Source organism: Rhinolophus ferrumequinum, chromosome 3 (assembly GCF_004115265.2).
Source record: "Rhinolophus ferrumequinum isolate MPI-CBG mRhiFer1 chromosome 3, mRhiFer1_v1.p, whole genome shotgun sequence".
Classification (NCBI taxonomy): Eukaryota; Metazoa; Chordata; class Mammalia; order Chiroptera; family Rhinolophidae; genus Rhinolophus; species Rhinolophus ferrumequinum.
The window spans coordinates 68,051,866-68,076,644 of NC_046286.1; the positions used below are offsets into that span (position 1 = coordinate 68,051,866).

The window sequence follows — 24,779 nt, forward strand, 5'->3', positions numbered from 1 at the left end:
CAAATTGAAGAAGACACAAAGAAATGGAAAGACATTCTGTGTTCATGGATTGGGAGAATCAACATAGTTAAAATGGCCATATTACCCAATATACAGAGTTAATGCAATCCCCATCAAAATCCCAATGGCAGTTTTTAAAGAAATAGAACAAAAAAATCATCAGATTTCTATGGAGAAAGACCCCGAATAGCTACAGCAATCCTAAGGAAAAAAAATAATGCTGGAAGTATCACACTCCCTGACTTCAGCTTGTACTACAGAGCAATAATAATCAAAACAGCACGATATTGGCAAAAAAACAGACACACAGACCAAAGAAACAGAATTGAAAACCCTTAATAAACCCACATAAATATGGACATGTAATTTTTGACAAGAAAGCCAAAAAAATACAATGGAGAAAAGAAAGCCTCTTCAATAAATGGTGTTGGGAGAATTGGAAAGCCACGTGCAAAAGAATGAAACTAGACTGCTACCTGTCCCTGTGTACCAAAATCAACTCAAAATGGATAAAAGACCTAAACATAAGACCTGAAACAATAAACTGCATAGAAGAAAACATAGGTACTAAACTTATGGACCTTGGGTTCAAAGAGGATTTTATGAATTTGACCTCAAAGGCAAGTAGGTAAAAGCCAAAATAAATGAATGGGACTATATCAAACTTAAAAGCTTCTGCACAGGAAAAGAAACCATCAACAAAATAAAGAGGCAACCAACCATATGGGAGAAGATATTTGCTAACAACGCCTCCAATAAGGGGCTAATAATATCCAAAATATATAAGGAACTCATACAACTCAACAACAACAACAAAATCCAATTAAAAAATGAGCAGAAGACCTGAATAGACATTTCTCCAAAGAAGACATATAGATGGCCAATAGACATATGAAAAGATGCTTTCAATGTCACTAATCATCAGAAAAATGCAAATAAAAGCCACAATAAGATATCGCCTCACCCCAGTCAGAATGGCTATCATCAACAAGACAAATAGTAACAAGATTTGGAGAGGCTGCAGAGTAAAAGGAACTCTCATACACTGTTTGTGGGAATGCAGATTGATGCAGCCACTATGGAAGGCAGTGTGGAGGTTCCTATTCATAAAAAATTATGAATAGAATTACCGTATGACCCAGTAATTCCTCTCCTGGGTAGATAACCAAAAAGTCTGTAAACATTTATCCGTAAAGATATATGTGCTGCGATGTTCATTGCAGCTTTATTTACGGTCGCCAAGACATGGAAACAACCAAAGTGTCCTTGGATAGATGATTGGGTAAAGAAGTTGTGGTATATATACACAATGCAATACTACTCTGCCAAAAGAAAAGATGAAATAGTGCCATTTGCTACAACATGGACTACATTGATATGTGGGATATAAAACTGAAAGCAACAAAGGAACAAGACAACCAAATGAAGAAACAAAAACCCATAGACACAGACAATAGTTTAGTGGTTATCAGATGGTAAGGGGGGGTGGTAAATGAGGATAAAAGGGATCAAATATATGGTGATGGAAGGAAAACTGACTCTGGGTGGTGGACACACAATGTGATATACAGATGATGTATTACAGAATTGTACACCTGAAACCTACGTAATTTTACTAACCATTGTCACCAATAAATTTTAATTAAAAAAAGAGTATATATCCATTGATGTTCATATACACATTCTCAAATACACAGAAACATTATTGGAATGAAACCCACCAAATATTAGCAGTGGTCCTCCCTAGTTGTGGAATCATGAGTGACTTGTATTGTCTTCTTCATATAATGACAAAATATTATTTTTATAATTATAACAATAAATGATATTTTTGAAGATTAAAGGACAATTATGTCAATAATTGTCTATACTACACATCTATACTAGAATATTGGCTCAGATGCTGAAAACAGCAAGGATGCTTTGTGATGTGATCATTAAAATTTGAACTTTATTCCGTAGTAGCTTCTGTATTCACCAGGTTAGAGTTTTATTCTAGTGAAATTCCATCTGAGGGACCATGCAGGGAAAGATCGTAAGTACTTTTGCTAGTGCAATGTTTTCAAACCACAAATGCTCTCACCACCCCTCTTCATTTCTAAAGGCCCAGGTTAAGATCCTCCATCTTCAGTGACGCCTTCTGAGACCTCTGGAACCTCTGCTGATCTCTCGATCTCTTAACTTATAAGACTAACTGTGGCTCTCAGTTAGCATTTCTATGTCACTGTCTGGTGTATTTCACGGACCATTGTCTTTTATTGTTATTTAACACATATCACACTATTTATCTTTTCACACAGGTAGGTATTACCTTCCTCATTAAATGGCAAACTCCCAAAGTCAGCAATTGTATTTTACTGCTTTATCTTTCCCTCTGCTCCCAGCATATGGCTAATCTTGCACACTAGATATGACCACTCACAAAAGTACAGGCTGTCAATGCTTATTTTTAAACCTTTGTTTCAATTTTGTATTTATAAGTATCAGATTGATGAGAGCCCTCTAAGCACAACACAAATTTTAAAACAATTGCTACTTTTCATTATTTTAATTACTCAATCTTTTTTCATGCACTTACACACTCCTACTAGTAAAACCACATGCACTGCCACTTAAAACAAATAATCAGATTAGCTTAGCTATACTCAAAAATCTGTGAGTTCCGAATAGAATAAAGACCTTTAAGTCCCGAGAAAATCAATATCCGTAAGATGTCTTGAAAGCACAACTGGTTGTCTGAAATTATCTCATGTTCATCCACTAGTTACAGGTTCAAACAGTGGTGATGTACAGGAGGCAACAAAGGTCAGATGGAAGATTCTTCATGTAATACTCCTTCCCGGTAGGAAAGCAGACAAGCAGTCAAGCCTATATGCCAACTGCCAAATATACTGCAGTCGTATGCATAATTCTGGAGGGGCTGGCTTAGTGCACAAACATCAGCTGTGCAATACTTAGACTCCCTGGAACCACAGGTTAATATCCTGGCAGGGTCAGCTGAAAATTTTAGCTTTCCAAGTTAGTGGAAGGATTTCCATATATTATCTGGGAGAAAAATGTGAAAAGAAAGCTCAATTCTAGTTTCAACGGGCTTTCCAATAACTTCTGATTCCAATAGGTTTGGGGAAAGAATGAAGATTTATAACACTTAGTGAAATATTGGCTTCCTTTATCCTGAGAGATTTCAACTTTATGTTTGTAACTTTTCCTTAAATTTCCTCTTCTAACTTTTCCATATTTATGAAAAAAAAGCACAATTTCCTTAAGTTGTGTGTGAGTGTTCTTTTCTGATAAATATCATGCCTTTCTTTTCAGCATATCAGGAACTCATAATATAAATAATGATAGGGTAGCCATACATCTCATAATCCGAACTAAGGACATTTTAGGGACTGAAAGAAAGTATTATTAATGTTTATGCTGAAACAATAGGAAAGTATCAGTATGTATGATTTCTGTAATTACCTTATAGGCCAATATTTAACTAATCCTTTTGAGGATTTTCTCATTATTAAACTAAATCTTTTTGTTGTTGTTTTTTAAGACTTTCAGGATGAGCACATTCGTGTATAATATAGAGTGAGAAATAGCTAGTTTCCTCTCTACCCTTTTCTTCTGCTTTCCTGGTCTTTCATAAGTGAGCAGGAATTTGAAATAAGCAAGTTAGATATCTGAAAGTGAGAGTGGATCCTACAAGACAGAAATGGATCTTCTGCAAAAGAGGCCCTGCTAATTCCAAACCAGGCTGTCCGCCTAGAGACCCAAACTATTCCGACCAAGGATTGCCACTGGTCTCCCTTTAATCCTACACTTTTTTTTTATACCCAGATAATTTTTTTTAAATTTACTTCAAACTTTAAGCCACAAAGCACTTGTTACATAGCCAATCAGAAACAAATACTGTTTTAAAGAAAGTTAAAGTCCTTGCAACTAGTTCTATCTAAAACATACCATGACGTGTAAATACAGATATATGGTTCATAAAATAATTATCCCTAGATCCAGAAAACAAGTCACAAAAGATGATGGTTATAACAGTATAGCCAAAGGTAACACTGAATTTTGTGAATTTATTTCATGTGTAAGAGTAAATAAACTAAGAGACAAATCAATTAGTATAATCAAGTAAACAATTTATTACTTATTTTTAAAAATTGATTTTACTTACCAAAGATCAATGGGATTGTAACAACCAGAAATATTCCAATTATAATAGTAAGTATAAAGCTTGTTTCTGGTATCCAAAAACCATCTAATGAAATGAATGAGAAAAAGAAATTAATTCACTGAATAAAGCTAGATAGTCCCAGTGATCTGTCAGATACACTAGAACTAGCTCCTATGAGATGTTTGCAAGCCAGTTAAACCAGGTAGCTTGAAATCATCTGTTTTAAGAGTACTTACACCATAGGAAATCAAAATCAAGGTTTTCTACTTTTTTTTCCCCCAGAGATCCAGTTTACCAATCCACCATAGAGATGTAGCCACCTAATTTTATACTTTAAAGTGTCCAAGAAAACATGTATAATCTTTTTAATGAATTTGGGATAAAGAAGTCTCAACCTTCATACATTATATAATCAGGATTATTATTTCTTTTATAACATCTTCATACACATTTAACCCTATGGTTATTAAACAGAGGAATATAAACACGAAAACATTATACTTTCTCTTAAGTAGTTTCAGTTGAGTAAAGGAGATACACAAACTATGCTTGGCAAAATATGGCCTGTGGGCTAAATTTGGCCACAGCCTGATTTTGCACCGTCCATGAGCTAAAAATTATTTTTAAAGTATTATTTAAAACAAAAGAAAAGAAAAAAATATGCTACAGAGATCAGATGCAGCCTGCAAAGCCTAAAATATTTACTATTTGGTTCTTTTCAGAAAAAGTTTGCTGAGCTCTTATCCAGATAACTAACTATAATACAAATAAGAATGATGTAAGTTTTACATACACTAATGAGTTATACAGCTATGTGTGCTATGTGTGTAAAGTGCAATAATTTATTTGCCTAAAGAGTATCAGTTAAGTACCATGATGGATTCATCTAAATTAAGTCTTCAAGGATGAGAAAAATTTGAATTGACAGAATGTGAAGGAAAGGAAATCCCAGCAAATGGGGTGAAAGGTAGGTTGTGGGGACCTGCATTCAAGATTAAAGGAAATAAAGGCTAAAACCTAGGGTCATAAAACCTTTTTACCAGTCTGATACGACTACAGTTTAGGGATAAATATTGGGAAAGGTGAACCACAATTTCTAGGACAAATCATAGAAGGCCTTGATTGCTACACAAAAAATTGTACATGGTTCTGAAGGCAGTGAATTGAGAGCCATTTAGGGCACTTCAGAAAGGGGTTAAGAGATCCAGCTGTGCTTTGGCTAGATTACCTGTCAGCTTGTGATTAAGCCAAAAGCAATGGCAAGAAATGGTAGCTTAAATTAGGAAAGCCAAAGTAGTAATAGGAAGGTGGTAGGGATTCATCAGGCAGAAATCAAGATGGCAAATCAACAAAACTTGGTGACTGAGTAGAAGGAAAAATCAAACATGGTACTATGTGAGTAGAAAGATGATGTGTCATAAACTGAAGTAGGATACATAGTGGAAGATGTAAATATTGGGGAAGAGACAAAATATAGTTTTAGGCCTGTTGTGTGGAAGATGAGAGTAGCAGGAACAGAATAAAAAGGCAGATCAGACTCTGGACAGCCTTGGAAGTCTATCCAGGAGCATGGACTTGCTGAGGTGGGTATTAAGGAATAGCTAATTATTACCAAGAAAAAAAAGGCACGATGTTTTAAGAAGATCACATCAGATAAAATGAATAGGTCAGTAGTTTGAATGATAAGTTACACGGTCACCCAATTTGTTGCTAAAGTTAGAAATGCACTATCTTTATATCTGAACCTTTGTGTAATAAGTTAGTATGTAACATGGTAACATACCTCCAGCTAATATAATATCCTCGCTGATTCCACTATAGTCGCCAAAACCCAGATTATTTGCAGCTACTACTCTGAACTGAAATGTTCCTTTCAGGTTTTTGGACTTCCATGTGCAAATGCTACTGCAGGATCCATTAAATGCCGTCTTCCACATTAAATTCTGGTTCTGTGAATTGTTTGAAGTACCCATTCTGCAAAAGAAAGAGCAAAATAATGAATACAGAAAATATACGAGACAACATATGTATTATTTCTAGAGCTCATATATCATTTTAATGACAGAACTCCAAAGCGTCTCCTATTGCACACTTTACCCTTGATCTCATTTCTCACACATGATTTGGCCACAGAACACAGTATAGTCTTATAAAGTCATCCCAGCAATGCATGGAGCCAACCCATTCAGCCCATCAGGAAAATAACGAATAATCAATGGCAAAGAGAAAGCTAAAGCACTTTTTCCTGCTATTAGAATGTGTAAACTTTCTTCAGAATTCCAAACACATAAGACAATTGTTCCATAACCTTTAACTGGGAATTTTTTATTTTTCTTAATTCTCAGTCTCTATGTCATCTGTAGTTTATGTATACCATATCTGGATAAAATAAAATACAAAACATAAAATTGATAAGGAAGGTGCAACAGCTCAGCTACCAAAGTTATTGCAATGTCTGAGATTCCATGGTTCATTGTTACCATTTGTATTGGTCTACACTCATATCAAAGTCAACCCATGTTATTCTACCTACGAAACATGGAAAGAGCACAAGAGTTGGGTTTAAAAAAATGTAACTGGAATGGCTTTAACAGAATCACAGACTGAAAGCCTTCCTATGTCTTCTTAGCTATTGGCCACTGAGAAACAGAAGGAAGAATTCTGACATTGTTTGAACACCTTCTATTTACAGCACACCATACTGGTGTTTTTCATGTCACTTCATTTCACTGAGTCTTCACAACAACCTAAAGAGGTCAATATCATCATCCCATTTTACATGTGAGAAAATTTAAGTTCAAAATGGAATAAAGCAAAGAGCTAAACATCATCTGGGTAGTGGGTTCAATAGTGTCCCCCCTAAAAATTCATTCCAACTCAGACCCTGTGAATACAACCTTGTTTGGAAATAGGTTCTTTTCAGATGTAATTAAGCTAAAGAGATCATATTGATCTCTTAGGATAGGCTCAAACACAATGACTGATGCCCCCTTAAGAAGACAGAAATTTAGGCACAGACACACACGTGAAGAACAATACCATGTGATGACACAGTTAGCCTGGAGTGATGCATCCACAAGCCAAGGAACACCAAGGATTGGTGGCAATCACCAGAAGCTAAAAAGAGCCAGGAAAGGATTCTTCCCTAGAACCTTCAGAGAGAAATTTGTACTGCCAGAACCTTGGTTTTAGACTTCTAATCTCCAGAACTATAAGAGAATAAATGTCTGTTGTTTTAAGTTACCCAGTTGGTGGCACTTTGTTACAGCAGCCCTAGGAAATTAACACAATCTGTTCAGCTCCCAAGTTCATACACTCAGCACTACCATTACCACTGTACTGTCTAGGACACAGGGTGTACTAGACTATCCTGACTGAAGAAGATACTTGAGATACTAAAGGTATAGAAGTTAATTCTATTATCCCATCCTCCCTGCCATGAGAGTAGAAACTTGGGGCAAGGAAATGCCAAGTATTTATGGAGCTACGCACTTAAGGTTTTACTGAGGGGAACACGCTGAAGGGGTCCTAGCAAGATCATGGTGAGGCCTGGTTGGTGAACGTAATTACAGTCACAGTTCTGTAGGTCAGATTGTATTTCACTCTACATGAAAAATAGTAACAGAAATTTCAAGAAGGTTTCAGTTAGAAGTATGGCTAACGTAATTCTCTAGCATGTGCAGGAAATTTTTTTTAAGGTTATGGGAATGCCAGAGCAAGATAAAGCAAAAATAGATCTAAAGCTCAAGTAGCCAGGACTATAATTATGGAAGCGACTTTTGTCCTTGGAGCTTCTTAAAAGATGGCTTAATAGTCCCGTGAGGGGAGTATCTGTGGAATTTGGAATTCTCTCCTCACGTTGGCATGAAATCAGTTCATCTGAGCCAGTTATGATTCACAAGCTCCCCATACTGGCCAGATCTGAGATAGCATATGTGCATCAGCTGCTTAGTTTTCATTGAAGACACATTTTCAGTCCCTAGGAACATGCTGCAAACTCTAACCTTCACAGTGGATACAGAATCTGTGTGACCTATACAATTCAGAACATTTCAGACTTTGACCTGATTTTACACTCTGAAAAATACCTAGCTCCTGTCCTATTTTCACTAGATATTATTCATCTTGCTAAAACAAATTATCAGAAATATACATGCATACAATCATCTAACATCAAACATCAGCTCAGCTTCTTGAATACTAAATATTAAGTAAACATTAGTTGCATGTGCCAATGATTGAATTATTTCCATAAAGTTCTGACAAACAATTGCAGATTTCTGAGAAGACTGATGTGATTTGCCGTATAATTGGAATGCCAAGGTTGACCTCTAGGAACTGAGCAAAGAATGTAATGATGCACTTAAGGTTCTTAAACTAAAGATCCTTTGGATTCATTTGTAAATGCACAGTGATAAATATTGTTAATTTTGATCTAATAACATCTTACAATTAACTGCTTAGCTCTTTGTAGTTTACAAAGCACTTTGGCAAACAGACATACCTGATCTCAAGGATATAGTATATAAGTCTGCTTCCATTATCATCAGCTTTTTCCCACTGTATTGAATTTTTACTCCCTTCTAGTAATTTTGGAATTCCTGGTTTACTTGGGACTCCAGCTTTGGAGACAAAAGAAAACACTGATTGATATGTTAAAAGTATAAAATATTTTGCATTAAATATTTCTAAAGACTATATTTACTAAAAGTAAAGCCAAATACATGCAAGAAATATACAGAAATATTCTCACAATGTCACAGGGGTAGTAGATTAGGGGAGGGCAGTTATTACTTTGTGAGGGATGTAAATGTTTAACTATTACATCGTTTTGTACACATGAAACTAATAAAAAAATGAAAAAGAAATATTCTCATGTGAGTGCATATTTTTAAATGAGTATCTGAAGTTTTTATTAGTGGATTAGATGGATTAGTGATGGGAGTAACAATATATTTTAGCTTGACATGAAATAAGTGATACAAATAAAGAAAATATTCTAAGTTTTGGAGCATTTTCCTTGATTCTTATAAGGATCAACTTGGAGTTATGGTATACCTTTTAAAACACTAATGTAACATACCTTTCAGATTTTTTATTTTCAGCATGTGGTTATATTATAGTAGTAAATATTTGTTGAACACTCAGTAACACTGTTTTCATTTAGTTCTTACTGCAAAATATCATAGCTAAACAAGAAATCAGAATACCGAAAGGTGAAATAATTTTGCCCAGTTCAGGATCTTGCAAGACCAGGTGAATATTATCTCATTATTGCCTATAAGGACGTCTAACTTCTAACTTTTAATTTCTTCACTCAAGCTCTAGAAACAGTAATTTATTCTTCTAAGAAAAATTTCAACCTCTAGGATTGGTGAAATAATTGATGAAAAAAAGAATTGAGAAATTTACAGGATTTTTCTGAGTAGTGTATGTTAGTACTCACCTTTTGTCTTAAAGCTTTCTGGAAGTGAGGTGCTATTTTCCCCTGTCCTATACACCACCACTACTCGGATATTATAGGAAGTATAAGGCTGTAGATCTGTGATGTTACAAACATAAGCAGGACCTTGGCTGCATGAAGCTTTAACATGGTAAAAGTCATTGTACTTCCACTAGAAAAAGAAGTCTCAATTAACATTTTTGTTTCTTTAAGAAAAACTTAAACATAGAAATTCACAAGCCAAGGCAAACAATAAAACTTTAAGTGAAATTTATTTTCTGTTAAAGAATCAGAGCTTCTTTATGAGTGTTTGATCCCAAACATTATCCCCACCGCCAACAGCCAATTTATATTTTATGACAAGCTATAACTGACTTAAAAGATGGTTTTTAGGATAAGTCCAAGATGGGACAACTACTGGAAGATTTAGAGCTTGAGTTCTCGTTATCCTTAATCGCAGACACCTGCATTAAATCAGGATGGCTAAGACGATGATGAATCCAAACAGCGATACTTTCAATTCCACGGGTTGTTAATGTCAAAATAAAAATATTTTTACATATTCTGATTCTTCGCAAAAGTCCACAGTGACTTATAGATTAAAACATTTACTTTCTCCTCCCAAAACTCTCTTCAGACATCTAAGCAGCATTTCTTATTTTTATATATAAGAAGACTAGATCTTTTAAAGGAAATTTTACCCACCATCACTCAGCCACTAAGTAGCAAAGTTAGAAGTTAAATATAGGAAATCTTATTTTCACTCCACTTTAGATACTGGGTCTCTAATTATAGCTATCTTAAACTGCTTTCTCTGTGACACTGGTTTTTAAAAAATCTGTGTATTTGGACCTTTAATATCATTATTTAAAATTTGTGATTTTTTTTTTCAACGTACAAATAGGAATAGACAAAGGATGTGGCATTTTGTCAACCGCTCTTAGTGTATTTTCCCCAGTAGAGTTTCCTAGGACTGTCAGCTTCCATAAATAAACCTTACTTTACATCTCCTTTTTCATTTAGCACTCACAAGGTCATGCCATTTCATTGGATGGATACTTTATATTAGTTTTCTATTCAGTTAGGAGTGCTTCTCTGTAGTACCTTCGGGAAATAGGCCACAATGTTTAAAAAAAAAGAAAGGGAAAAAGGGGAATGAATGGAAGAATTGAAGAAAAATAGAAATGCTGATATCAGGGACATTGCCTGATAAACTCATAAATGTATCAATGCCACTGAGACATATAGCCTAATGAAACAGAGGCATTGGATCCACAACATTTACTCTGAACCTTCCGGCAGAGGCAGGGGTGAGATTTACTGGCTCAAAAATTTTGGCCCTTTTTGGTCCTGCTTCCTTTATGATCGGCTGTAGGAACTACTTTAGGTGACTAGTCTAGGTGGCCCAACATTCCACACCATCCAGAAATTATCAGAGCTTCTTGAAATGCCAGGAAGATGTTTGACCAAGGCTATTGATGGAAAACTGTAGAGTATAGGCCTTACCACCGTCATGAATATTCGGGGCAGACCGCCAAATTGGAGAAGTACCACGGGCTACCCCAATAAATCACAAGGGCGTCAGGACCTTCCATTTGTCACAGGCGAACAAGTGCAGGGGTGTAATCTACCACAGAGGGATTTTCAAGTCATTTGGGCGGGGTGAGGGGGAAATGGTGCAGACAATGACGTCTCAGAGACTGGAACTTCAAAAATGTTTCATTGTGGTATGGATTGCCCTAGATAGCTGAGAAAAACACAGTTTTCATGCGCTTCCAGGAAAAAAAATTGCCAAAGCAAAATTACTTCTTTCTCTCCAATCTTAAGTTGAATATGTTCTTCTTCTACATACTGTTGTAATCAAGAATCTATGGAATTTAAGACCTAGATAGAAATTTAGCTTTGTGGTCATTTTCCATATAAGGCACTAGACAGAAAAGACAGAGACTAAAAGTTCATCATTTTCTCCTTCTTTCCTTTTTAAAACAATTATTAATTAAAAAGATACATATTGACCCTCATCACCCACTCCTCAGAGTTTTGGAATAGAGTTATAGGCTTATTCCCAGCTGTCCTAGCATTCTGAGCTTGGCTCAAAACAGCTAGAATCTTCTGACTAGATATCACTCGTTAGCCTTCTCAGATCATAGCCTTCCATAGCCTTCCACTAATCATCGGTTAGTGTTTATAGAGGGTCACACGTGTAGCAATTCCTGTATCAAACAATTTCAGCTTCATAATTTTCTAAGTGGTTTTCCTGGAACCTGGGTCGAGCGAGTGTAAGAAGAGAGGAAGTTGTGAAACAAAAAGCATTGCATGAAAATCGTGAGGACTGAAGCAGGCAGTCTCTGTCTGCTGTCTTGAGGAGTGGGGTGGGTGACTTAATGACTCATATTCCTTTCATGGATAGCACCCAAGTAGGACTGCTGTAGGAATGAGTCAGCCCCTGAGGTCCTCCTGTGCCTGGCTGGTGATATCTGACTCATCTCGGCGCCTGTCTGAGTCTGACTTCTCATCAGTAAAATGAAAGCCTAGAGATCATCATCTCTAAGGTCCTTCCCCATTTCATTTCTTTGATTTAGGAAATGAACTTTTTATCCCTCCCCTTGACTTTAAACTGAATTGCATTAAGTTTACGTAAAGAGATGTCAAAAAGTGGTGATCCTCCAATTTCTCCAATTTCACTGGATTTTCATAAGATGACCACTTTTTTTAAAAAAAAAACTTTTATTTATTTTAAGTGTGTCTTTCCAGAACCCATCAGCTCCAAGTCAAGTAATTGTTTCAATCTAGTTGTGGAGGGCACAGCTCCCAGTGACCCATGCGGGGATCGAACCAGCAACCTTGGTGTTATGAGCATTGCGCTCTAACCAACTGAGCTAACCAGTCATCCCCAAGATGACCATTTTCTAAATATGGAATAAATCATCATAAACATGATCAATGGAAAAAGTCCAATTAAACTATGACCTTTGGTTTTATCAACTCAACATTCATTGTTTCATATTCTTCATAGTTTTTGTTGTAAAAAAGTACAAGATCATAAAAAGTCTTACATAGAATATTTAAAAACACCCTGAGGAGCAATTTCATTTTTAAAGAAAAGTGAGGCTATGACTATATTGATTCATTTTGAAGTTACTGCTGAGCAAAACACTCCTAGCCAATATTTACAAATGTGGACACACAAACATGTAACAGTCTAAATGAAGTCTGGCAATTATAAAAACTAAATAATCCATTCTAAGTAGCTCAATATAAAAATCAGACTTTCCCTAGCAGTAAATTAATAAGATTAATTGATTCATTAAAATTCAGTGGATATTTTTATTGGTTAAAGCATGAATATTTTTAGATGGGGAACCATTTAAAGTTTATAAATCAAGATCAAACTGGTTTAGAATAAACTGGTTTTATATTTTACTTATCTTCTGTTACTATACGGCCCTTAAATTGTTGAAAAATCATTTCTAAACAAGGTATTGGTTTTTTGCTTGTTCATTTCTTCCTTTTTTCCCAAAAAAACCCACCAAATTGCTATGAACTTTAAACCAAAGAACATGCTAACATCTAAACTAAGTAAAATATTATAAAATCAGTAAGCCATAATTTATACCCTTTTATGTGGAACCTTTTAAGAGCAAATTAATCCCTAGGAATTCTTTGTATCACAAATTGGTAAGATAGCTTACCGCTTCTATATGGCAAATAAATGAATGTGGTCAAATATATTGTTGATTTATATAAGAGAATGCTCTAGAAATATGCAAAAGAATTTCCAATTTATTCTATAACAAAACAGAGGTTTGCATTATAAGTGTACGGTGTGATTTACCTTCTGGAGTTCAAACCAAAATCTGATGAGGTTAACATTAGACGGAGCGTTCCAATCTAATTGCAAACTAGTGTTCTCTGGAACCAAGGCATAAGGTTTCTCTGGTGTGTCAAATGTTTCCACAGTGACAGGACGACTCTCAGCACACCACATTTCCTCGGCATGGCAGGCCAGAACCTTTTTGTAAAAAGAACAATTGCTTAAACTTTTCAAAACCTTGTGCTTGAGAATGACAATAAAAGTACCCAATACCCTCACTGTACCTTTAACACATATAATTTTCCACCTGCCAGTCTAGTAACAAGGAGAGCGAGCTTTCCATTTGGATATTCACTTTGTCTTAGAGGCATCTCAGGAATTAGAGGCAGATGTGAGATTGCCAACTGATAGCGGACTGACTCCTTAGGTCCATTTGGCTTGTGAGATTCTCTCCAGGATACAACGAGGCTGGTGTCTGACTGCACAGTGGTATTAATGAGCCAAACTGCCTCCGGTACTGAAATAAACAGTAACACATGACAAGGGATGTTGCAACGGCACTGAAAGATAGAAAGAAGTAATGGGGTTTTGGTTGAGGAATAGTCCTATCATGTGAGCAGAATGAATGACAGCTGTTCCAAAGGAAAGCCAGCCTCTTATATAATAGTAAGTTAACAGGCTGCCTGAAAGGCTCTTGCTTATTTTTGCCTAATGACTAAATCATTCTCTGACTCCAGCTCCAGGATATGGCCAATGATGATGAATAACCCAATTTGGCTGAGTTTTGTGAATGTCATCAGAGACAACTGAAAGAAATGGTATCACCTCATAATGATCGCCACTTCTTAGAACAACTTTCTAGATTCTAGATACATTATCTTTAAGGCAATGGTGTTATATCACTTTAAATCTCAGTGGCCTCAATAAAATTCACATAGAGAAAAGGCTTGATTTTATTGTCTCACCACATGTACAGAAACGTATGACTAGGAGAGGGTGACACTGTGTGGTGAGACCAAAGAGTGCGTTTCTTGGTCAAACAGAATTGATTCTGATGCTTCAGTTAGTTGCTTTTCATTTTGATGGAATATTATCCATCTTCTGGTACTATAGCAAAAATCAGGTCATCAAAGTATTTTTAGACAAGTATATTTTTCTTATTAAAATCTCACATAATAAAGATTACTTAATATTGAGGTAAAAAAATAGACATGCGCATCACATATATCACACAATTCCACTCTAGCAACCCACACCAAGCCCATAACTCACCTCCACTTTTAGTTTTTCCCCAAATCTCTTTTCCCAGAGGTAATTGTTCCAAAGGATCTGAATAATAATTCTTTACAGCTATCTGTATCATATATGTTGAAAATGGTTGTAAACATTCAATAAAGGCTATACGCTCCTGAAATTCCTGTAATTAATTTTTAAAAATCAATATATGGTTCTTATTTTTGTACAAATGGGGAGAAATTATTTAAAGAAACAGAGAAAAATTAAAAGATTCAAAGAAGTTTATTTTTTGAACTTGGATCATGAGTGACAATGTTCACTATCCTAACCTGCCCAGATCTAAGTTGTTTAATATCTACAAGCACAAACGTGAAATGATTGGCAGCCTTCAGTCAATGTTGTGACATACTTATTTCACGTAGGAAACTACATTCTTAGTGGACACTATTTCATTAGCATTGCATTAGAAATTCAGCAAGATAGTATATAATAAGGATGTGACATATAAGTAAATACAATAAAAGATTAAGCTACATTATCTAATCATCTTAGAAATAAATTTTAAGTAAAAAGACTTTCCTTAGACCACTGGTTTTAACTTTGGTAGTACTTTGGAATCATCTGGGAAATTTGAAGAAAATACTGATGCCTGGGCCTCACTCCCAGATATTCTGAATGAATTGGTCTGAGGTGAAGCCTTGGTCCCAAGACTTTAAAAACCCCAATCTGCACAAGGTTGAGAAGTATGACCTTTGGCCCATATTAATCGATGGACAGTAAGATAGATTAGCTCTAATAGAAAGGTCCAATGCCACAAGCTCAATCTTGGTCAGCCAAGTGATCCAATCTGTCTTTGAAACAACTCCTTTTAGAAATGTGTAAAGAAAGGTTAAAATAGACAAAAACAGAAAAAAATAAAGGAAGTAAGAAGAATCAGTTGTACTTTCTGACAAAGGATATAGTGCTTAACAACTAACAGATATTGGTCAATTTTAACTTTTGACTTGGTTAAATAATCAGCACAAAACATAATATTGGATGAATATGATTCCATCACAAGGTCAACTAAAACACCAATGCCCATGATGGAAGGAACTAAGTCATTCATTCATTCATTCATTCATTCATTCATTCATTCAAGAATAATCTAGTGAATGCCTATACAATGCCAAATACTATGGTAGGTGTTAGAAATACAATGATAAATAAAAACATAGTCCCTGCATAAAGGCACATTTCACAACATATAGGAAATAACACAAATATATAATGTAGAATTTTTATATTATCTATATGCTATGGAGGAGTGGTATATGGGTATGCAATGTTCTTTTTGTCCAATTCATTTCCTACCCACAATCTTCAATCTGTTGGCCAGGACATAAAAGCAAGTCTCTATCACTTTCTGGGGACAATTGGACAATCAGGGAAGACAACAAACCCAGTCCTTTCAGGACACTCCAGAAACTGTTACTGTGGCAATCCACCAACTGGTCAGAGTTAATATACTTCCTTGAAGCTTTTCTTACTCCCAGACAAGAAAACTAGAACACAATATGTTTTGATGAATCAGCTATAATAGCATGTTTCAGAATGTAATATAGAAAGTATTTTACTGTGACTGAGAATTTCATACCAAAAAAAGGTATCTCGTGAAAAGACGAAGACCACAAGTTCCAATCTTACCAGCATGCTATATTCCGGTTTGGAGCTATTTTTCCCGCCGTTAACTTCTTTGTAATAAACCAGGTATGTTGGAGTAGGGCTGGTGATGCCATACCAAGTAAGCTTTGTCTTGGTAGGTGGTAATCTGATTGTGAGGCTGGTGTTAGTGGTGTTAAGTATAGTTGGCTCTGCAATATCTGAAGCTAGAGAAAGAAATTCTTTACCTAAAATTATAAGAAAAAAGATTTTATATATATATACATATACACACACACACACACACACACATACATACATATAAAATAGGAATAACAGATTTATTTAATACCCAGGATAATATTTTATTTTTCATTTAACTTATAAGGTATGATGTACTGAAGTGTTGGAAATGTTATTCAAGACAGGAAGACAAGTTTTTTCTATACATCTTGAAGATGCTGAATGCCTCAGAAAAGGGGAGCAAGGTAGTTAGTAATTGGTTGATATTTCCAGCAGATGGAGCTAAAGTACCCTTGATAATGTACCTTCACAGTAGCAAAATAAAGTTGACCCTTTTTATTTTGAACAAAGTAATGACAGCATTATATTAGTCATATTTTTAAATGAATTCTCATTATGAAATTTCATGCTAGCTTTAGGATTTTTCTTTTTAGGGATGTGCATGTAAGTGTGTGTTCAACTTCAAACAAATATTACATGGACTTTTTAAATCTCAAAGTGGAAAATGCATTATTTTACCAAAATATGCACTCAGTTTCTTTATAAAGTCTTCCATTTTTAATATTTTGTAACTTGCATATTTTATAAATAAATACATTTAAGCAGAGATTATTTGACTTTGTTTCATTCATTTCTGTCCCTTTCTGGGGCAAATTATATTTATTTTAGAATGGCATAGTCATCTTAATGGCAAAGAGAGCTTTAGAAAAAACTCAGAAACCACTTTCAGTTTCAGTGTTACCCATGAGTCTATATAATGCTGTTTTCATGTTTTGGTGGGTTGATTTTTATATTTCAAACATTTTCTTTAATTATTACTCTTAGTAGAAAATACACTGAATTTTCTGTTTTCAGTTCTGCCCGTAATGTGATACATGCATTCCCAAAAGTCATTGCATTATATAAAACTGCACAATAAAATCCACAGGGTTTTGGGGGGAAGTAGAGTTAGGGGCACAACACTAAAAAACTTGATGAGGGGCCGGCCCGGTGGCTCAGGCGGTTAGAGCTCCATGCTCCTAACTCCGAAGGCTGCCAGTTCTAGTCCCACATGGGCCAGTGGGCTCTCAACCACAAGGTTGCCAGTTCAATTCCTCGAGTCCCACAAGGGATAGTGGGCAGCGCCCCCTGCAACTAAGATTGAACACAGCACTGTGAGCTGAGCTGCCGCTGAGCTCCCAGATGGCTCAGTTGGTTGGAGTGCGTCCTCTCAACCACAAGGTTGCAACTAGCAGCGGCAACTAGAACTGGAGCTGACCTGCGCCCTCCACAACTAAGACTGAACAACTTGAAGCTGAACGGCACCCTCCACAACTAAGATTGAAAGGACAACAACTTGAATTGGAAAAAAGACCTGGAAGTACACACTGTTCCCCAATAAAGTCCGGTACTTCTTCCCCCCCCAAAAAAATTAAAAAGTTTAAAAAAAAAAAGCTTTACGAGTGACACGTTAAAAAAAAGACAGGAACTTAATAAAAATGGTAGCACAGATGTACACGTTAATGGTTGACATACCTAATACTACTACCGTGTTTCCCTGAAAATAGGACCTAGCACTTTGCCTTGAAAAAAACCTGAAAGTTTATGCAATGCTTTTTGACATCACTGGGGTGAGAGTGAGGGTGGGGTCTAAAAATCATCAGAGGAGAAAAAAATTCAGAAAGGGAAATCTCAGGACTGAGAGGAGAAAGAGAACAGGCAGAGAGAATGACAGGACAAGGGTTTCCCAGGGCTAAAGCTGCCTACCACAGCCCGAGCCATGTATACACATGGAGATAAATCGTGATCCAAGGCAAACAGCAATCGCAGCACACCCTAAATCCTAACAATTTGAAGCAACACTGAGAGCACAACAAAGGAGTTGGGGAAACATCCTGGAGAAGGAGACCGTATGAGAATTTTCAGACCCTAATCCAGGAGAATAAGCTGATTAAGACTGTGATTTTGTTACCTGGAAAAGGCTGCAGAACTGAACTGTAAGCCAAGATGTGCTCACTCCTTAAGGCCTTCACCTGAGACAGAATGGCCCCAGGGCTTTTCCTTGCTTGATAAATCTGTGAGCTGTCCTTTGCTGTGGAGATCCAATATAGAAATTCCCCATCCACAGTTAAGCTAACAAGAGTTTTTCCTGTTATTGAAAAACATAAAGCAAAGAACAAAATACATATCATACGTTTTCTACTCTAAACAATATGTGAAATCCTTTTTCTGTATTATAACTGCAAAATTCTGAAACTTTCTATTATCTCAATATGAAAAAAATAACATTTTTATCTTATGTCATTAAGCTAAAAACTTCACAGATATTTTCTCATTTTAACTCCATATCAAGCCAATAAGGTAAATACTGTTATTATTAGCCTCACTTTGTAGAAGTGGAAGCTGAGGCTTGGAGGAGTTAATAATCTCAAGGCTACAAGGTTAGTAAAGGGCAGAGCCAGGATTCACAATTTACCTATGTGACTCCAACTCAAAGAATGCCTATCTGCAAAAGGTAGTAGATGACAGGTACAGGACTCAGTGCCGTGCTCAATATTTGTATCAATGATTTGGAATGAAGGCATAGTAAACATATTTATCAAATCTGCAGATAATACATAATTCTTACTCTCACTAGTAATTTCAGTTATAGACTTAAAACTCAAAAATATCACAACAGAATCAGGAAGTGGATTGAAATTTAATAGGAGCAAATGTAATATTCTAAAATCAACTCCATAAATAACAAGTGAAATAAGTTTGGCTTAATAATAGTTAACATGAAAGAGACTATGAGTTTTCAAGTGGAAGGCAGCCCAAGACCTGATGCCACTTTTACCTGCAGTAAAAGAAAACCTAGGAAGTCAGAGGCCCCGAGCACTGGCCAGAACACATAGAGACTATAGTGAATCATTATGGAGGGACTTTTAAGCAGATATTAAGTAGCTGAAGTGAAACAAATGGAGGGTGACTAGAGAAAAGAAAGATCTAGAAGCCACATCACCTGAGTAGTTCAGATACTTGAACTTTTCCCCTAAAGGAATGCTTAGAATGGGCTGTGATGTCTTATCTCTACATAAGAAATTGAATGCCTACCATGTAGAAAGTGATAGATTTATTTGTTGTAAATTTAGAGATCAAACTCTGACCAACGAATGGGAGGAATGGGGAGAAGACTGCCTAATATAAGAAAAAAAATCTAATATTCAGAATTGTCCAAAAAATTAAACAGACTTCCTTATAATGTGGTATGTTTTCTTATAAGCATATGTTCAAGCAAGACTGGTTTTGTAGAGGGGATTTCTTCCAATTGCATGTCAGCTAAATGATCTCTAAAGTCATTCTAACTCTCTAATTTTAGGATTATGGATTTCAATTATGAATTCATGAAAGACTGACCAGTTCCATACCTATAAGATAACGACCCATTAGATAATTCTTGTGTATCGGATGTTAAAGAAAAATCATTCTGACACTTGTAAAATGGTAAGGAAGACTTCAGTCAAGACTATTGCAATATTTCAATAGGGAAGAGAGATGTGCTTAACTCCGAATACATTAAAGGCAGCTGGGGATTTATAACCAACAAGCAGAGTGAGGGAGTCAGTGGATAGAAAATTACTAAGTGGAGACATTAAGGGTAATTAAGGATAAGAGGATTCTTGTTAAACTGGCATAATAGGATTCTTGCTAAAGGCTAGCCAAGAATATCAAGGGTGGGGAATGAAGAACTGAATCAGCTATCAAGGGTCCGGGTGGGGTGTGGCGGGTCCTCTCTAAACGGACTTAGCAGGATTCTTGCTAAAACTGGACTGAGCAAGAACGGCTATAGAAGGCCTAGGTCCAGGCCTAGTCAAGAAGAGGGCTCAGAAGAGCCTACCTAAAGAGTGAACAAAGATAGAGTCTTTGTCACAGATTCGACAAAAACAAGTAATTTTCCTAATAAGAGAATTTTATAATGTTATCTCTACTCTTAAGCCCATTAAGAGTATATCAGAATTGTTTCTAAAATGTTCTGGATGGTATATCAACAAAACTATATGTGCAGTTTTAACATGCACATACAGACACACACACACACACATACATAGACGTTTGAAATTTCAGAACTTCACAGTGCAGACCAGCAATGCCCAGCAGCCCTTCTGACGATGGAAATATTTTATATTTATGTTGCCCAACACAGTAGCCATTAGCTACTGGTGGTATTTCAGCACTTAAAATGTGGCTAGTGTGACTGTGGAATTATATTTATCATTTTATTTAATTTTAATTAACTTAAACATAAAACAACACACGTGACTAGAACTTACCATATTGGAGAAATAGACTTTTAAGAATATATGGGGGTGTTTTGAGTGTATTTTTTTTCGGTTGCAATTACTTCTAATTAGGAGACTTCCAAATCACTTTAGACTTTCAAATATTTCCCCCACAAACATGTAAATTTCAACAGATAGATCTGCCAACTAATAACCACCTCATGCTAAATGTGGAGTCAATGGGATCATCAAAATTGAAATAAAATAGGGTATCAATAGTGAAATGATGTATGTTATAGTTAGGCCCAGTTTCAAACCCCAGTTCCTCTACTAACTAATTATGGCCCTTTGACAAGTTACCTTACCTTTCTCAGCCACAGTTTCCTCATCTGTGAAATGACGATAATAGTACCTATTTCATCAGGGTATTGTGAAGATTAAATGAGATAATGCATTTAGAAGCATGCTTAGAATATACAGTTAAGTTCAATAAATTATACTTTACTGCTAATTATAAAAGAACAAGAACAAAAAAAATCCCTCACCGATCCAGAAAATTATGTGAATGTCTATATACAATTTGCCTGGAAACAACCTGACTTGAATCCTACAAGAATATTTGGCATGGTCCAGAGTAAATACCATGTGTATATTCTTTTGAGTATGTGTGGGATATGAGCCCTTTTTAATTGGACAGGAGGGGCTGCCATTACTAATGAAGATCTATGTACACACATGGGTGACTTACCAAGCAGAGCAGGCACCATGATAACTTGCCAACACTGGCATCCTTCCAGATCCATGGCCCAGATCTCTTGCCCTTTCACAAAGTATATCCATGGTTTCTTCAGGTCAGAGGTATCAATAGTCATTGCTCCACTTAACTCGAATTCAGTCACACTGCAAGAACACTGGTTCGTTCCATTTGGATGGTTTGTGGTTGTGGGCTGCAGAATGTGGTGCAAGGTCTGGTTGATAATACTGTAGTAAAACATCTGACAGCCAAAACTGGAAACTTCTGTCCAATACAGGCGACTGTTGTGGGGGGAAAGACACTCCAACTTAATGAGTAAAACACTGCAATATTAGCTTCTAATGAAGACCAATAATTCCTAATGATTGGGGTGACAAATGCAGCCTTTGGAAAGAACATGTTTGAGTGTCCAGTAGCCTTCTTCTGAGATGGAGGAGGTCACAAGAAATCTAATTTGTACCATTGTCCAATGATTTCTCAATAAATGTGCTTACAACTAAAGCTTTGGACTATAATGACCTTAGCCACTGCAGTAAGTGGCTCATTAATGAGTAGGTATAAATATATTTCCAATTTTTCATCAACATCCGTCTCCATCCCCTCCTCTCAAGTTTGTTCCTGCTTAATACTAGTGAACAATCTATTTTCAAAATAAATTATATTCATGCTGTGGCACAAACAAAATATATCCTTCCAGCATGAGAAACTGCCACTCAGTTGCTGAATGAAGGCCTTAAAACTCATCCTATGAGGACATTAATTAGATGGATGAGCCCAGAATAGCTTTTTCTGTGGAAGTCATGCTGCCCATCTATTTCCTGCTCATCTTCTGCCATTGTCTCAGTCCCCTTCTTGTCCTTACCAACTGAGGATATTATTTAATTTATTGGTATAAAAATCTGCTTTGGTTTCCTTCTGGTCATTAACCTAACTTTAGGTTAGTCAAATTGTCAGTATGGATTCAGTTTATATATTTGTGATTGTGGGCTCATAATTTATATGTAGAATGACTTACTGTAAGTTAATATAGAGAGCCAGAAACACTCAGCATCTTATTTTCCCATCATCGACTTCTAATACTATGAAACCAGATATTACATTAAATGTCTCTATTTCCTCACAATAGAAACAGATACTCACATTTCACATACCTTAAAATAGGATATACGGAAAAAGAGATTACTGTTGAATTTCTGTTGCAAATTTTCAGCTTCCTGGGATATTTCACCTTGTGTTCAAGATCAACATCAAATATTTGCATTCCATTTTGTGCTTCTTTCAGCACAAAGTAGAGGTGCCTTGAAATCCAGTCAATTGTAATAATTGTGACATCAAAAATCAGTGCATCTCGGAAAATCTTAACAATGGGTAGAAAATTGCCAAGAAAATAGTGGTCTTTTTTTTCAAATTCAAAGACTTTTCTATAATCATTCATATTACTTATTTACTGCACTTCTCTTTTGTAACCCCAAATCTCAATAGCTCTGGACAGCGTGCTATTAAAACATTGATGCTCTTCTCACATCGTGTATTTTCCCTGGTTAATTTCAACTACCATGGCTACTACTGTAATCCACAGACTAGTGCTACAAATCCACAGCTCAGGCAAGATCCCTCATTGAGTTATTGATTTAAATATCAAACTGCCTAACCATATAAATGATCCCAGAAAACACAATTCATCAATCCATGCCCCAAACCTCCTTTTCTCCTGCATTTGTATTTTTATGGTTTCCCAACACTGACCCAAGGCGCAATCACATCAAATGTGGTTTATCCTTGACTTCTTCCTCTTATTACTACCCATAGTGAATTAGTCCCATTTTAAACATCTCCCCAATTTGTCCTTTCCTTTCTCACCTCACCTCACTGCCTCTTATCTCCTGCCTAACATTTCCTGTCTGGATTTCTGTGACTGACTCCTAATTGTCTCAAACTTAATCTTCTCTAAGTCATTATTCACACTCCTAACTCAGAGGTCTTTCTAAAACAACTTGATCATGTTAATGACCCACTGTATTTCTTTAATGGCTTGCTGTTGACTTCAAGATTGACAGTCCACTCCTTCGCAATAGTAAAGGAGGCCCACAATTTTCAGGCTTCTGTCTACCTCTCCAGCTTTACCACCTGCGCCTTTCACTCCATCTTCAGCCCTACCTCCATTCCAAGCTCCCTCTATTTACCTCCCTGAACATGCTGTGGCTCTCTTGTTTCCCTGACTTTGCATTTTCTGCTCCTTCAGTTTTTCCCCAGCTTCACCTGGTTCATCTTTGTTGTAGCCAACATGTCTCTCTTCTACCGCCACCACCACCAACACCACTCCAACTTGGATTGAGCATCCATTCTCTGTGATTCCACCACATCCTGCCCTCAGCATAACACTTACATACTGTGTTCTCTCTGCCTTCTCCATTAGCTAACATTCCGTGAATGCCTACCACATGCCAGGCATTGTGCTCAGTACGTTAAATGTGTTATCTCATTGAACCTTCACAGGAACCTTATGATGAGGTACTACATAACCATAGAGGTTAAACTACTTGCTGATGGTCACAGACCTAGCAAGTGGTGGAGTCAGATCTTCCCCTCTTAATCACTGTGCAATACAGTCTTCCTAGTGGTACACTAATACTAAACCAGGTTTGTTCAAGGACTCTGATTTTTCTTTTTCACCTGTAACCCAAGAACTAACAGAATGCCTTGAACTCAATAACAGTTTGCTAAATTAATCCTGAATGACATTTCTCCAAAACCTCATCTGAATTCATTTGTGACTAAATAATACAGAATCTGTCCTTTTCAACCATTCTCATCTTAAGGGCTCAACCACAGGCTAGTCATTTTAATTACAGAGCAGTGTGATATGCAAATGCTCTACTTCCTTTACAAAGAATTACATAGTGACATACTTCAGAGCTGGACCGACTGTGCATGTCCAGAAGGAACAGTGAGTCTCCTTGAGCGTAATACAGCATTTCATTATCAGCTGTGTAGCCCATAGCACTGATGTCTCTTTCTGCAGAAAATATCCATACAACTTGATTTCGATCCACATCTAACAAAACTATCTTATTGCCAAAAAGACTTAAGAGGTGTGGAAATGGGTTGATTTCTGAAAACAAAAAACAAGTAGATAATACGTATCACAAAAATAATTTCAGTTTACCAAAATCCCTTGATTCATTATTAGATCGTTTTGAAATCCATGGGTCTCCTTTGGGTTCATCTATTACACCAGT

The 24,779-nt window shown here is 36.3% G+C and overlaps 1 protein-coding gene across 2 annotated transcripts in view; it reads right to left on the bottom strand.

Annotated features, from left to right (window-relative positions):
- Nucleotides 1–24,779, bottom strand: part of ROS1 (ROS proto-oncogene 1, receptor tyrosine kinase) — a 96,501-nt gene that overhangs the window by 28,188 nt on the left and 43,534 nt on the right. For both annotated transcript variants that reach the window (XM_033102665.1, XM_033102664.1), the window contains exons 24-35: nucleotides 24,450–24,652; nucleotides 22,692–22,897; nucleotides 21,535–21,821; nucleotides 18,497–18,673; nucleotides 16,348–16,550; nucleotides 14,698–14,842; nucleotides 13,710–13,942; nucleotides 13,447–13,623; nucleotides 9,615–9,783; nucleotides 8,673–8,790; nucleotides 5,952–6,142; nucleotides 4,169–4,252 (exon numbers count right to left, since the gene is read on the bottom strand). In XM_033102665.1, coding sequence (XP_032958556.1) covers nucleotides 4,169–4,252; nucleotides 5,952–6,142; nucleotides 8,673–8,790; nucleotides 9,615–9,783; nucleotides 13,447–13,623; nucleotides 13,710–13,942; nucleotides 14,698–14,842; nucleotides 16,348–16,550; nucleotides 18,497–18,673; nucleotides 21,535–21,821; nucleotides 22,692–22,897; nucleotides 24,450–24,652 — 2,193 coding nt within the window. The remainder of the gene's footprint in view (nucleotides 1–4,168; nucleotides 4,253–5,951; nucleotides 6,143–8,672; nucleotides 8,791–9,614; nucleotides 9,784–13,446; nucleotides 13,624–13,709; nucleotides 13,943–14,697; nucleotides 14,843–16,347; nucleotides 16,551–18,496; nucleotides 18,674–21,534; nucleotides 21,822–22,691; nucleotides 22,898–24,449; nucleotides 24,653–24,779) is intronic.